The sequence below is a fragment of the Felis catus genome, chromosome D3 (genome assembly GCF_018350175.1).
Source record: "Felis catus isolate Fca126 chromosome D3, F.catus_Fca126_mat1.0, whole genome shotgun sequence".
Taxonomy (NCBI): Eukaryota; Metazoa; Chordata; class Mammalia; order Carnivora; family Felidae; genus Felis; species Felis catus.
In genome coordinates this window covers 30,496,597-30,511,355 of record NC_058379.1, presented here as the reverse complement: position 1 = coordinate 30,511,355, position 14,759 = coordinate 30,496,597, and the positions used below count along the sequence as shown (strand labels likewise).

General features: G+C 39.1%; 2 protein-coding genes across 11 annotated transcripts in view; both read left to right on the top strand.

Annotated features, from left to right (window-relative positions):
* Positions 1–14,759, top strand: part of LOC123381124 (ankyrin repeat domain-containing protein 26-like) — a 297,965-nt gene that overhangs the window by 98,826 nt on the left and 184,380 nt on the right. The window lies entirely within an intron of this gene.
* Positions 1–14,759, top strand: part of LOC123381123 (small G protein signaling modulator 1-like) — a 72,805-nt gene that overhangs the window by 4,329 nt on the left and 53,717 nt on the right. For 6 of the 9 annotated variants that reach the window (XM_045041246.1, XM_045041241.1, XM_045041242.1 and 3 more), the window contains 4 exons: positions 1,840–1,930; positions 5,761–5,797; positions 11,338–11,410; positions 14,463–14,665. In XM_045041246.1, coding sequence (XP_044897181.1) covers positions 14,543–14,665 — 123 coding nt within the window. In that variant the 5' untranslated portion in view covers positions 1,840–1,930; positions 5,761–5,797; positions 11,338–11,410; positions 14,463–14,542. Of the gene's footprint in view, positions 1–1,839; positions 1,931–5,760; positions 5,798–6,319; positions 6,374–11,337; positions 11,411–14,462; positions 14,666–14,759 lie in introns of all 9 variants that reach the window. The other 3 variants (XM_045041243.1, XM_045041244.1, XM_045041245.1) reach the window with 3 other exon arrangements.

The following is a 14,759-nucleotide window of genomic DNA, read 5'->3' as shown; positions in this document are numbered from 1 at the left end:
CCCAAGAAGTATAGATCATGACCTGAGCCAAAGTCAAGAGCCTGACCCTTAACCGACAGTGCCACCCAGCACCCCTTCCTTACGATTTTCTTTAGTTTATAGTGTTAGAATACAGTATGTAATATATGTAACAGAGAAAACATGAATTAATCATCTGTTTATATTGTTGGTAAGGTCAGCATTCCGTTATACTAACCCTGACCTTCCATGCTCTGTTTACAGAGTTAATGGCCAAATGAGGCCGAAATGGTAGATTAGATCTAGAGAGCATATACAAGGGCTTCTGCTTTAATGTTTTGGTTTTTTAATATATGTATACATATATATATATGTATGTATATGTGGGTATATATATATATATATATATTTGTAGGTGTGTGTATATAAATGTATATAATATATATTATATATTTATATATACTTTTATATTAATACATAAAAATATAATGTAAATATATAAATATATATTTATATATATACTTTTTGATTTTTAAGTGTAATTGCTTTTAAAGTAGGAAATTCAGTAGGAGCTTTTTTTTTTTTTTTTTGATTTCGTTTTTGAGGATTCAAAAGATACTTGTGGATATTCGAGTGTATGGCCATCAGAGCCCGCAACCCTTGCTTTGTTCAAGGGTCAACAGTATAGCGATTTGGTACTTTTGAGATCTTCTCAGTGAGATTAGTGTAAATGTTTTGACCTTAATAAATTGGTCCTTGTATACTGAGTATGTACCAAGCACTTAGATACTGAATGTACAAGGTGAGGGGATAAGTTGTAGTGGTCGGAGCAGAAAAGTAAGTAAAGAGCAATCCATTATAACTCAGTATAAAGGCTTCATTGAAAGAAAATGGAGCATGTTAGAGAGTATGGGGGAGTTTGTAGTGAGAATAAGGATGACAGTGGGGTTGGGTATTTTGGTAGTCAGAAAAGATCTGAGAGTGGCAAAAAGTGCCAAGTGAAAGATGAGAAGGACCAGTGGTGACGATCTTGGTGAGGGGCATTCTGGACAGAACCACGGATCATCATTTTACTCCAATGTCTTAGGGTGACCAAGAAGTAGGAAGACCCACTCCATCATCATAATCATTATTATTGTGGTGTGTAGAAAAGAAAATGTGCATCCTGATTAAGTGCTTGGCACATTTTAGGTGACTAAGACGTAAATGTTCTTATACTTGCCCTTTGAAAGCTTTCTACACATTTTGAAGAGTTTCATACTTACATCTACAGTCTTTTTGCTATTAGTTCACCATAATTTTAAGAAAAGTGTTTCTTACTATATTGCCATTCGATCCAACCCTTCTTTCATCAAGAAAAAGGTCAAGCCTTTGTTTACCTAAAGGAAGCAGTAGCCACAACAGTGTTTTGTTTATACTCAACATGATATACTCCAAAGTTTCTTATCATGTGAGGTATGAATTGACACTGAAACAGATGTCTGCCATTTTATTACAAGCAGTTTAAATTCATAGCAAGGACACTTTTAAAGAATTTGTGTCAACTGTTATTTCAAATGTCCTTTTATTTTGGTCGGGAATGCAAAGGAAGGTGTTTTGTTAGTTCCTTTTTGAAATCTGCATACAAGTCAGCCTTCTGCCTTTGAAAGTATTTATTCTGGCCTTCTGTGTTCAGTTTACAGAGTCAGTAGCCAAATGAAGATTAAAAGGTACACTGAGTCAAGAGAGCATACATACGGTTTTGTATTTAAATGTTTTGGTTTTCAATACGTTTTTCTTATTTGTAAGTCTCATTGTTATTAAAATCGTAAATTCAGATATTTTCTTGGAAAAGGATTAGGAAGTCTTCACGCAACTCATTACTGATGCTACTTTTAACAGAGTATGTCTGAGAATCCCAACAAATATGTTCCTCGTTTCTCTGGAGCTGCGGATCAGAAAGGGCAAAGTATATTATATGGACAAGTAGAAGGTAAGAACTGTATTTTATTCAAAGGTCATTTGACAGAATGTTGATGTAAAAACAGGAATACTGATATATACTAATATCTAAAGAAAACCGCCTGTTAAGTGCATAGGAAAGAGAAAGAGATGTCAAAAGGAGATGAGCTGTATATCTTCTGTGGTGTCAGCAACAGATTAAATTGAGAGTGCCACCAAAGGAGCTAAATGACTAGTTCCGTTTCAAGATACTGGACGACCTAAGGAACCTCAGGAAATAAGAAAAGAGCCAAAGAGGGAATGATGAGAATGGCGGAGACTACAGGGAGTAAATGAAGGAGAGTAAGCCGGTGTGTATTGTGTTTCTACTGGAAGGTGGTAAAATACACTAGTTCTTTAAAAGGAAGAGCAGACTATTTGAAAAGCAGCAACACTATCAGGTGAGCTTCTACTACCAGAATTTGTCACAGTAGTACCCCAAAATGTTCCCACTCTTACTGTTACCCTCAGTGTTGGGAAGACAGTAAGGACTGACCTAGCTGATGATACAGAGTTATGTCCTAACTACCATGGATAAACATAAGCATTTGTAGTCAGCGATAAACGTCTATACGTTAATGCCATATAAAATTGGGGTACTTCATACGGTAGTATCATTTAGGGCAAAATAAGAGAACTGCAAGGAGGGTCAGATAGGGAGACATCAAGATACCTCATCTGACATTTTGGGTGCGGGATTTGTGACTTTGGATTATTTTGGCAATAACTGCCTTTAATAGGTGCACTATATTTTTCATTTTTTTAAGAAATTAAGGAAAAGAAACAAAAAAACTATAATCAGTAGTATGTTTTTATACTCTGTCTGATAGTTCTGATTGTTCTAGAATGATCCCTGTTACTTTTTTGGTTCCTATCTTCCAGAAAGATGAACTGAGTCCTACTTAGTTGGAGAAAATTAACTGATTTTTCATATTTGAGAGGAACTTGTATATGGTAGAACATAGTGGCAACCACCAGGATTCTCTCTTTTTTTTTTTCTGAGTACAACAGGATTGTTGCTTGATTCACACTTTCTGACATCATGATTTCGTCTATTCCTTTTAAACCTTTCTGCAAATGGATATATAGGAATGTAGGTATTTTCCACGCAAATACCAAGAAAAAGAGATTCCAGGAACGGTATTCTGTGACATAACCTTCTGACTATAACCACGTGTAAGACATCAACCCAAATAATAAAAATTTCATGTAACGCAGTTGTGTTAGAGGCACCCCAACAACACCCAGATTTGATTATTCACTAGAAGAGCTCACAGGACTCAGCATACAGTTGTACTCATGCCTGTGGTTTGGTATGGGGACAGGCTAGAAAGGCCAATCAGCACAGAGAAAAGGTGCATGGGGTGAAGTCCAGAGGGGACCAAGCGCAGGCTTCCAGGAATCCTTTCTCTATGGAGTTAGCAGGATGTGCTTAATTCCTCCAGCACAAAATTAGGACAGCGCAAGTGAAATGTTGTCTGCCAGTACGAGGCTTATGGATACTCCGTGCCCGAGGTTTTCATCAAACGCTAATCACATAGGCATCTTCTCCTTAGCATGTACCAAAGTTCCAGGTTTCCAGAAGGAAATCAAGTGTATGGCCTTAAGCACATTGATTGTACCAGCACTTGGGCACTGTGAGCCACTCTTAAGCGGCTAGGGAATGGTGGGAACCCTCCTTAAATCCAAGATCCCAGGGAACAACCAAAGGCCAGTCATTCAAGGAGGATGTTCTGAGGGTAGCCATCTTTGGCCTGCTGGATGAAACCTGTTCTGTATAGGAATTATAGCCCTGACTTAATTTTTGGTAGTGTCTTAAAATTTTATTTTACTAGCAAGTAATATGATGGTTACCATGGTACTGGTTTCAGTTTCATCATCCGTACGAAGTAGGTATTTGTACAAAAATTAGTAGGACAATAATAGGTCATTATAATCTTTTTTGATGTGATTAAGCTTTCCTTATGATTCTTAGATACAATAAACATAATGATGTTTGATTTAAAATTAGAATAAAATCTCTTAATTATATGGAAAATCCAGGTTTGATTCCTATAGCGCTGAATCCCTGTTTATATTCACAAGATATTTGATCACATTCATCAATTGTTTTCTTGCGTAAGTATACAAATAACTTTTGTATTTTTGTATTTTGCTTTATGTATTTTCATGTATTTCTTTATGGGAGACAGTACCCTATTGTGTTACTTTGATCTCTATCTCAATTTTTCAAGATGACTGTATCATGCGTTAATATATGGTAAGAGTAGCTTCAATGGATACGGTGTTTTGTTGTTGTTGTTTACATTTAATAGGCTCTATTTTTTACAGCAGTTTTAAGTTCACAGCAAAATATAATAGAAAGTACAGAGAGTCTCCATATACCATACCATGCTCCCGTACATGCCTGGACTCCCCTGTTGTCAACATCTTGCACGGCAGTGGTCCATTTTTAGTAGTATTTTTTTTCAAATCTTTGTTTCATTTTGAGCGAGAGAGCATGCATGCATGTGAGCAGCAAAGGGGCAGAGAGGGGGAGGGGAGAAAGAACCCTGTGCTGTCAGCACAGAGCCTGATGCGGGACTTGATCCCACGAACTGTGAGATCATGACCTGAGCTCAGATCCAGACTTGGACGCTGAACCAACTGAGCCACCCAGGCACCCTGACAACAGTGGTGCATTTTATATGGACACTAATGCATCATTTTCAGGCAAAGTCTCTAATTTGCATTAGTGTTCAGCCTTGGTGTTATACATTCTGTGAGTTTTAATAAATGTGTAATGATGTGAATCCACCTTTGTGGTATCGTGTGAAAGAGTTTCACTGCCTTAAAAGTCCTCTGTGCTGTGCCCCTTTATCCCTACATTCACCCCAACCCTTAACTCCATAGCCTTGCTCTCTCCAGAGTGTCATATAGTTAGAATCACAGAGTGGATATTTTTGAATGTTTAGAAAATTAAAATTCCCACGTAATTGAATGTAGCCATTCAAGATATTCTTTGCCCTTTGTTTTGTTTTGTTGCTCATCAGTAGAGGATCTGATGACATATGCCTTCCATAAACAAAGCATAATTTCTCTAGATGTGTGTTACCTAATGGGGAGGGTTGAGAAAAATGACATCATGAACCACTACATAGCACTCACACTGGGATCATACTCCTCTGTGATGTACGGTGGGTCTAGATAGAGTCTCTAGCAATGGAAGGAGACAGTCTCAAGAGGTTAGAACTTTATCAAACTGGAATGCCAAATCCTTCTTCCTTAACTTCCCATCGGAAATAAGGCCAGGGCAAGTCTGTTTGCTATGGTTTGGCCAGGCTGCAAAGTACAGTAGCTATAGAGCACACTTTGTGAGGGGGTGTTTCGTCCTAAATCTGAACAGTGTCTGCTGAAGAGCTGGGGATGTTCTGCCGTGTTACAAGAAAATAAACGCACTCTCTTTTAACTCCTCTAGTAGTGGAAGTCCAGAAAAATCATGCTAGTTTCAGTTTGACATTGTCCGCTTAGGATAAACATTCACCTAAAGATACCATTTTCCTCCAGTGTCATAGAGTCGGTCAGTGATGGTCATTGTAAACATCAGTTCACCCGTAGGTGTCAAATTCTGATAAAACCCATTCTTGCTTTTGGTCAATATAGAGGAGAAGGTAAGATTTCTTAGTGCTTTAAGCCTACCAATGGTATAATTACCATTCAGTGTAGTGTGGTTTCCAGGTGTGGTCGCAAAGCAATACTTTTTCACAAATCATAAGCCGTACACTTGTAATTTCCTATATTTTTCGATTGTTGATTTAACATGTATTTTGCTTTCTCCTTTAGGAGCAGATAAGAACGCTGAGGAAGACTCTATAACCAGGTAGGATTTTTACGGATTTGTAAAAATGACATTTGTTGGGGCACCTGGGTGGCTCAGTCGGTCAAGGGTGTGACTCTTGATTTCAGCTCAGGTTTGTGAGTTCAAGCCCCACGTCAGGTTTTGCGCTGACAGCCTCCTCGGGGTATCTTTCCCTCTTTCTGTGTGCACTCACTCTCAAAGTATAAAGGAATGAAATGAAATGAAATGGAAAATGAAAGGAAAGGGAATGAAATGAATGAACTGAAAATTATGTGTTTCCTAAGGGAACGCAGAGAACAAAAGCAGTTGTTGAGTGTTCTACCCTGGACGAGACACTATATCCTATACGTAACATCTGTTAAGTTATACAGTCATTGCATACCTTTGCAAAGTAGCTGTGTTATTGTAGCCTACTTTTTATTACTTTGGCAGGTGTGGTTCAGGGAGGTTGATTACTCGACCCATGATTCCATAGTTAATGAGTAGCTGAGGGGTTTGCCCGTCAGCCTGTGTAGCATCCACATCCATTCTCTGCTTCCTCAGCAGCACTGAGATGAAGACACAGATCCTAGGGCAGATCAACTCAGAACGTCCAAGGTAATGATGTCGGAACTCTAGTTTAGGGTTTTCTTAAGAAACCAGGTTAGTCCAAGCATTTGCCCTTATGTTTGACCACTAGTGCTAAAAAGTAATTAGTGCAGTGGTAACTAGTCCCTTGTTTTTACCATCAGAGATTGTAGGGTGGATGTCAGCTATGGCCATGGTGTCACAGCTTTTACATATTAAGCAAAATCTAGTCAGGCAGTTCCTTGGGTGTGGTGATATCCCCTCTTCTTGAGACAAATGAGTTTTCTGTAAGGGAAGGATATCTAGTTGTAGACCATGTTTCATTAATTAAATTCAGTCTCTGTTTTGAGGATATTGCTCTATGATTCTCTGTTGCCTAAGTTCCCAGTCTGGTTTCCCTTTGGGCCAGTACCCTTGACTTGTTCTAGGAAGCTTTTTTCTTTTTGTGGAGGTGTTTTTTCCCATGACTTTTCTGTACTGTGTTTTGCCTTTTTACTTTCTTCTCTGGTTTTCTTAGTATTTCTTTTTTCTCCATTAGTTTTTCTACTTCTGCCATCTAAGGACTCTCCATATTTCCAGAGGCCAAATCAAAAGCACTTAGAATCTCAAGATTTAGGGAACCTCAGAGATTAATTCATCAAAATACCCTCTGGTACTTCAACTTATTTTTAACCTCCTTGCCCAATGGTTGTTTCCATGGAGAATTTGAAACTCAAAAGAGATTGAAGTGACCTATTTGGATATGATAAATGACAGAAATGAGATTTAAATTCGGGTTCGTTTCTTTGTTTCTTTCTTCCTTTCTTTCTGTTTTCTTTCCTTTCTTTCTTTGTTTTTGTCTTCACCTTGCAGGCAAATGTTTTAATAATAGAAAGCTGGGGAGTAGGTCTAAGGAATACAATGAAGGAGGGTAAGAATCGAATTAGCAGAGGAGACCAGGTTTGAGGAGAACAACACTGAGTAGGATAGGAATAAGAGTTTTAGAAAAGATGTCAGAAGATGGGGGTTTATGCCAAGTGAGATAAAGGTGAATGACAGGAATGAAGGACCCAGGATTAGGGGAGTTGTTTAGAAAGGCATATTCAAATAGAGAGTTCAAGAGGGTCCTGACCAGGTTTCTGCTTTTGTGTCTGTTGGTTTCATTGAAGGTGCGAGTATACTTCCGATTTTCTGTTGAGAGAGATTGAAAATCATTTGAGCTGCTGGGAAGAGTGTTTACAGCAAAGAGAAATATGATATCATCTACTTGCACCCCCACTTAGGGAGGATGGCTTAGATCCTCTCAAGGAATTGGGGGTTGGATGTGGAGATTCTGAACTACAGAGATGTATGGCCCAAGGCAAGCTGTCTCCTCACTCCACCTCTATTCCTGAATCTGTGATGCCCTTCCTATGTACCTGTAGGGCTGGGCAGGGGTAGGACTGACTTGTCAATCAGTAGGGGAGCTTCATCTGGATAGGTGATAACATGCCTATGTTGAGGTGACTGTGTGGATGACTGAGACTCCCAATTAGCTTGTTCTCCAGGAGCAGGACATGGCTCCTGCCCTCGGTCATTTGAGCCCATCCTTGTTGTAGGAGTCTGTGCCTTCATAGGCTAAAGATTGAAAGGTTGGAGAATGCCACTAAACCGTGCCGAAGAGGGATGTAGGAGTCGGAGCTCATAGGGAAGAAAATATTCAGGCAGTGAATAGAGAAATAGAGGCACAACTACCAGGACCATTTTGATCGCAGTCTCTCTCCTTGGGTAGCTGAATGCCCCTGAAGGCTTAGAAGGTCTTGCTAGTTATTATGGACCTAAATAAGGCAAGACCAGTATAGGAACAAAGTTGGCCTTGGGAACTTTTAATCTTTTAATCTCTAGTTGATACTTCCACTCGTAACATGGAAACCTTCACTTTGGTATATTTACTTAAACGGGGGTCTACCTGACACACAATGTAATAGGTGATGCAACAATTCTGGATGTTCCTCCATGCTCGCCGTAAGTGTAGCTCCCATCTGTTAATGTATAATGCTATTACGATATCACTGACTAGATTCCCTATGCTATACCTTTGAGCCTTGTGATTTGTTCATTCTATGACTGGAACCCTGAACTTCCCTCTCCCCTTCACCCATTTTGTCCATCCCCCCACCTCCCCTCCCTTCTGGCAACAGTCAATTCTCGCATTTATGGGTCTGTTTCTGCTTTTTCTCTGTTTGTTCATTTGTTCCCTTTTTTAGATTCTACATAGAAGTGAAATCATATAGGATTTGTGTTTCTCTGTCTGACTTATTTCACTTACCCTCATACCGTCTAGGTATATCCATGATGTTGCAGATGGCAAGATCTCATTCTGGTTTATAGCTGCGAAATATTCCATTGTGTGTGTTTGTGTGTGTGTGGTCTGTTCATGTATTGGTGGACACTTGGGTTGCTTCCATATCTTGTCTATTGTCAATAATGCTATAATAAAGATAGGGGTGCGTGTGTCTTTTCAAATTAGTATTTCCAATTCCCTTGGGTAAAGAAATACCCAGTAGTGGAATTCCTGGATCCTATGGTATTTGTATTTTTTATTTGTTGAGGCCCATCCATACTGGCTTTTGCTGTGGTGATACCAATTTACATCCCATGACCATTGCACAAGGGTTTTTTTCCTCCACACCCTGAGCAAGCCTTGTTGTTTCCTGTGTGTTGAAACTGAGCCATACTGACAGATGTGAGGTGAGAAGTCATTGTGGTAACTTTTATACATTTAATTTTCAACCATTTCAGAGAATTCCCTGCCTGTCACACTTGGTTATGGAAACTCAGACTGGGTCTTTCCTGGAGATTTCACAGGTTAGGAGAGGTGGAGGCAAAATAGCGAACTGAAAGCTGTTTTAAAACAGGGTCCAAAAATTGAGACCTGTACTCTGGAAACCGTAAAACACTAATGGAAGAAATTGAAGGTGACGGAAAGAGAAAGACATCCGATGCTCATAGATGGGAAGAATACATATTTTTAAAGTGTGTACACTACCCAAAGCAATCTACAGATGTAATGTAATCCCTGTCAACATACCAACAGCGTTTGTCACAGAGCTATACAAACAATCCTAACCGTTATATAGAACCACAAAAGACCTTGAATGGCCAAAGTAATATTGCAAAAAAGGAAAACTGGAGGTATCGTAATCTCAGATTTCAAGTTTTATTCCAAAGCTGTAGTAATCCAAACAGTATGGTGGGTACTGGCGTAAAAAACAGCCACATAGCTCAATGGAATAGAACTGAAAACCCAGAAAGAAATTCACAACTGTTGGGCAGTCAGTCTTCCACAAACAGGAAAGTCTATCCAGTGGGGAAAAGGCAGTCTCTTCACCAAATGGTGTTGGGAAAACAGTACAAGCCACATGCCAAAGAATGAACCTGGACCAATTTCTTTACCATAGACAGAAATAAACTCAAGATGAATTAAAGACCTAAGTGTGAGACCTGAAACCATAAAAAATCCTTGAAGAGAGCACAGGCCGTCATTTCTCTGTCTTTGGCTGTAGCAACATTTTACTAGTTATGTTTCCTGAGCCAAGGGAAATAAAGCAAGAATAACTATGGGGACTACATCAAACTACAAAGCTTTTGCACAGTGAAGGAAACCGTCAAAACTAAAGGGATCCTCTGGGATGGGAGAACACATTTGCAAATGTTTTGCAAAGCCAATAAAGGGTTAGGATTCACAATGTATAAAAAATTGATACAAGTCAGCATCCCCCCCTCCAGAAAAGCCCAGTTTAAAAATGAGCAGAAGACCAAACCAGACATTTTTCCACAGACAACATACAGATGGTCAACAGACACATGAAAAGATGCTCCCCAAAACTACAACGAGATACCACGTTCACACCTGTCAGAATGGCTAAACTCCCAGACACAAGAAGCAAGTGTTTGTGAGGATGTGGAGACAGAGGAAACCTCTTGCACTGTTGGTAGAAATGCAAACAGGTGCGGCCCCTGTGGAAAACAGTATGGAGGTTCCTCAAAAAATTACAAACAGGACTCTCCTATGATCCAGTAATTGCACTACTGGATACTACCCAAAAGAATACAGAAATACGAATTCCATGGGACACACGCACCCCTGTGTTTATTGCAGCATTATTTCCAATAGCCAGCGTAAGCGTCCATTGACAAACGAGTGAACAAAGAAGTCCTATATGTATGTATGTATGTGTGTGTGTATATGTATATCCATACACAGATACACACACACACACACACACACACACTCACACTGGAATATTACTCAGCCATAAAACAATGAAACCTTGTCTTTTGCAATGACCTGGTTGTGGGGTGCCTGGGTGGCACAGTCGGTTAAGCGTCTGACTTCAGCCAGGTCACGATCTCGCGGTCCGTGAGTTCGAGCCCGCGTCGGGCTCTGGGCTGATGGCTCAGAGCCTGGAGCCTGTTTCCGATTCTGTGTCTCCCTCTCTCTCTGCCCCTCCCCCATTCATGCTCTGTCTCTCTCTGTCCCAAAAATAAATAAACGTTGCAATGACCTGGTTGAAGCCCGAGAGTAGTAGGGTAAGCAAAGTCAGGGGAAGACAAATACCATATGGTTTTACTCATGTAGCAGTTAAGAAACAACAAATGAGCAAAGGGAGAAAAAAAAAGGGAGAGACAAACCAAGAAATAGGCTCTTAAATGCAGAACAAACAGATGGTTCCCAGAGAGGAGGTGAGTGGTGGGAGGGGTGAAAGAGGTGATGGGGATGAAGGAGTGCCCTTGTCGTGATGAGCACGGGGTGAGTATGGAGTTGGTGAATCACTGTATTGTACCACTTAAATTAATATAACACTGGATGTTACTATTACTGGAATTAAAATAAAACTTAATGAAAAAAACAGAGGCCAACTTTTTATTATACCAAGAAACTTTGTTGAGTAAACAGCTGACATTTCCCTTATTTTTGAAATTTTGTTTTTTAATAAATGAACATGTTTTTGTTGTATATTTTTGCTCTAAAGACTTTCCGACAAACCTGGTCCTGATGATTCATGGCCTACATCGGCTAGCCAAGACTTCAATTTTGGTACCAAGGTAAAGTACCCTCCTGTGAAACTCACTTTCCTGCTCTGAATTTAGTTTTCTCCCTTATTTACTCTTAAAATTTAACAGTAGCCTGTGTATCATCATTTTATGTGTGTAATGGAAAGTTAGCAAGAACAAACCACTTTATAGTTACATGACGTGTTGAATGTTTTGTTTTGTTTTGTTTTCCTTTGGTAAATCCTAGAGGTGGAGGCTGATAAAAGAATGGGCTGGAAAATATATAATGACCGTGACATTATATTGGGAAAAGCTTTCCCATAATGGAGGAAATATGACATTTGGTTAAGGATAAGGATTCTTACTGTGATACTAGCGTGACTGATAATACTCATGCCTAAATGAAATCTTAATGGATCCAAGTATCTATTGTAGGTTGCCCTCCGCCCCAGGCAATTTTTCTTTTGGTGAGATACAGGATTTTCCTTTGTCTCCATCCTTTGTTCTACATTTAGACTGAAATAACATTAGAAAATGTAGAAACTCAGATGTTTACATTATTTCTCAACATTTACCTTACAAAGGCGTTCCCCTGTATTTTTGAAATAACTCCACGAAGAGTAAGTGACAATCGTGCATCTCCCTGAAGAATACGTATTTTGCTGAAAAGAGTAGCTCTATGAGCAGAGGCTCTTCATAGCCAAGTTGTCAAATTTCTAATTTCAGAAATCTTTCCTATTCTAGCTTTTAAAACTATCTCCTCTTAGTCCTTGTGTCTGATTCTAAAATTTAAAGTTTCAGACATCTGATGTTTATTTAAATATTCATTTCAAAGCCCCTAAATCATTATAAGCTTCTGGAGGTTAGGAAACATACTTGTTTGACTCCTGGAGCTCCTAGAATAAAGTCTTGCTTGGAAGAAGCAATATCATAGTTTTGGAATGTGAATAAATGAGTAGGGAAATGGAATTCCGTAGAATGGAATTTGAAAAGTAACTAAATACGCATGATATATCACAATTAAATATGTGAATTTAAAAAGTAAGGCTTCAGTTTATATTCCGTTTTGGTGTTTTATATGTAAAAACGCAAATGAATTCTATTGAGGAAATCAGGAGTTACATAAGAAAGAAGGTGACAGTATGTTTTTAGTATCCTCCCATTGTGAGCTTAGAAATGCAGAGAACAACTCCTCAGCCTTTGTTTTGTTAACCCCATCCGTGTCCCATTACATACATCCTTTGAAGGTTCACATTTCTTCCTAGAATTCTCATTCCAATTCTTTCTCCATAGTGAAAGTTGATGTGTTAGGAACCTTTCTTTTTCTGTTCTTTTGTGAGTCTAGTAATAATTTATAGCTTTTAGGAAGTGATAGATGCCAGTAATTGAACAATTTACTTTATAGTGAAAAAAATTAAATTCCTTATTACAGTGTTTATAACCAGATAACCGTAGAGTGATAAAAGTCAGTATTATTAGGGATATACTGTGAATCGAAGCCTCTGTTTTACATATAGATTTTATATGTATCCTTAAAAGGTTTAAAAGAGACTATTGTTCATTGTATATACCCAATCCTACTTATGTACCTTGAAAAGTGTATGTTGTTTCCACTTATCTTATTTTGCTCACATTTTTCCTTTTCTTCCTTGTCTTAAGCTCATGCTTGATTGATTGGTCATGTCTTACTTATTTTCCTTTTTTCTTCTTCTCCCCCCATGCTTTTTAAGGTATTTTTGATGTTTTTAAAGTTTATTTATTTTGGAGCGAGAGAGAGACAGAGTGCAAGCAGGGTAGGGACAGAGACAGAGGGAGACACAGAATCCAAAGCAGGCTCCAGGCTCCGAGCTGTCAACACAGAGCTCAATGTGGGGCTCAAACCCACAAACCGTGAGATTATGACTCATGAGCTGAAGTTGGACGCTGAACTGACTGAGCCACCTACGTGTTCCCCCCACCATGCTCTTTTTTAATCGTTTACCCCTAGCCTAATGTTTCCTTGCAGAAAACATTTCTTTAGGGTCTGTTCTTTTAGTACATCACTTTCTGTCAACTCCATTGTCAACATATTGGTTACAGAATTCTACTGTCTGTGTGTGGTTTTCATCCATGACTCATTGCCCCACAAGGTTTCTTATTCTTTTTTCGTCTTTGTTGGAAGGAGCTGAGCTAAATGTTTTTGTAATGTTTGTATTTGTCTTGGAAAGGGCGGGAGAGACAGAGAGAATGAGCAAGTGCTCGTAGGGAGGGGCAGACAGAGAGGCAAGGAGGGAATCTCAAGCAGGTTCCGCGCTGTCACCACAGAGCCCGATGTGTGCCTTGAACCCCACTAACCGTGAGTTCATGACCTGAGGTGAAATCAAAAGTTGGTCACGTAACTGACTGAGCCTCCCAGGCATCCCAGAAGGAGCTACATTTAAACAGTCATATTTGACTTTAGTCTTTTGAGAAACAGAAGCAACTTAAACTGTTTGCAATTCCAACTTACCTACATAAGATACTACTGAAGAGTAAGTTGGTACATTTTCTCTTACAAGAGATAGTTCATGCCAGTATAAATCATGCAAACATTTCAGAAGATAACATATTTAAATTTCTTAGTGTTAGTGTTTTCAACATGCTTTCAATTACCTAGGGTTCAATGTGTATCTGAGGTTACTTTGGTAAAGTATTTACCCGATATTAATCAGTTACAGGTACGGTGAGTAACATTTTGAGACTACCTATGAGATCTCTTGTGTTGCTCACCACATGAGAAAATGGAGACTGGTAATAAATAGTAAACGGCATAACTGAGATTTGAGTCTACATTTGAAAGATGCCAAAGCCTGTGTTCCTTGTGTAAGGGTGCTCATTTGGTAATGGTGAATATTACAATGATTTTATCGAATTGGATTCTCGTAATCCTTAAAGCTGTTAATCTTTTCTAGAATGTCGCAAAACCACGCGTAGCAAAGCTACTGCATTCTTCTTGGCAATTCATGAAAAAGTTTAAGTTATTGGGAGACTTGTATTATTCACTGATTCTTGTCCATTCTCGTGTTATTCACCAATTTGAAGTGACAGATATTTTCATGTCCTCTTTACTTTGTTTTCTAATAAGTGAGAGCAAAACGTGGCACTGTGAAACCAGAAGGTGGAACCTTAACTGAGGACAACAATCCTGATTCTGAAAATAAAGATATGGCTGAAACTCTTTCCAAACCACCAGCCAGAGTTTATGGCGATCCTCTTCCTGTTTTACCATCATCTAAATCTCTTCTGAAACCTTCTCTCGAGACGTTAGCTGTCCTTGGTCTTGCAAAGGTAAGTTGTTTTGTTGTATGCTCCCCCCACCCCATGCCATCCTCTTGCTCCTTATAATGATGAAAAGGATCTTAGGAAGAAATGGAAGTCCTCA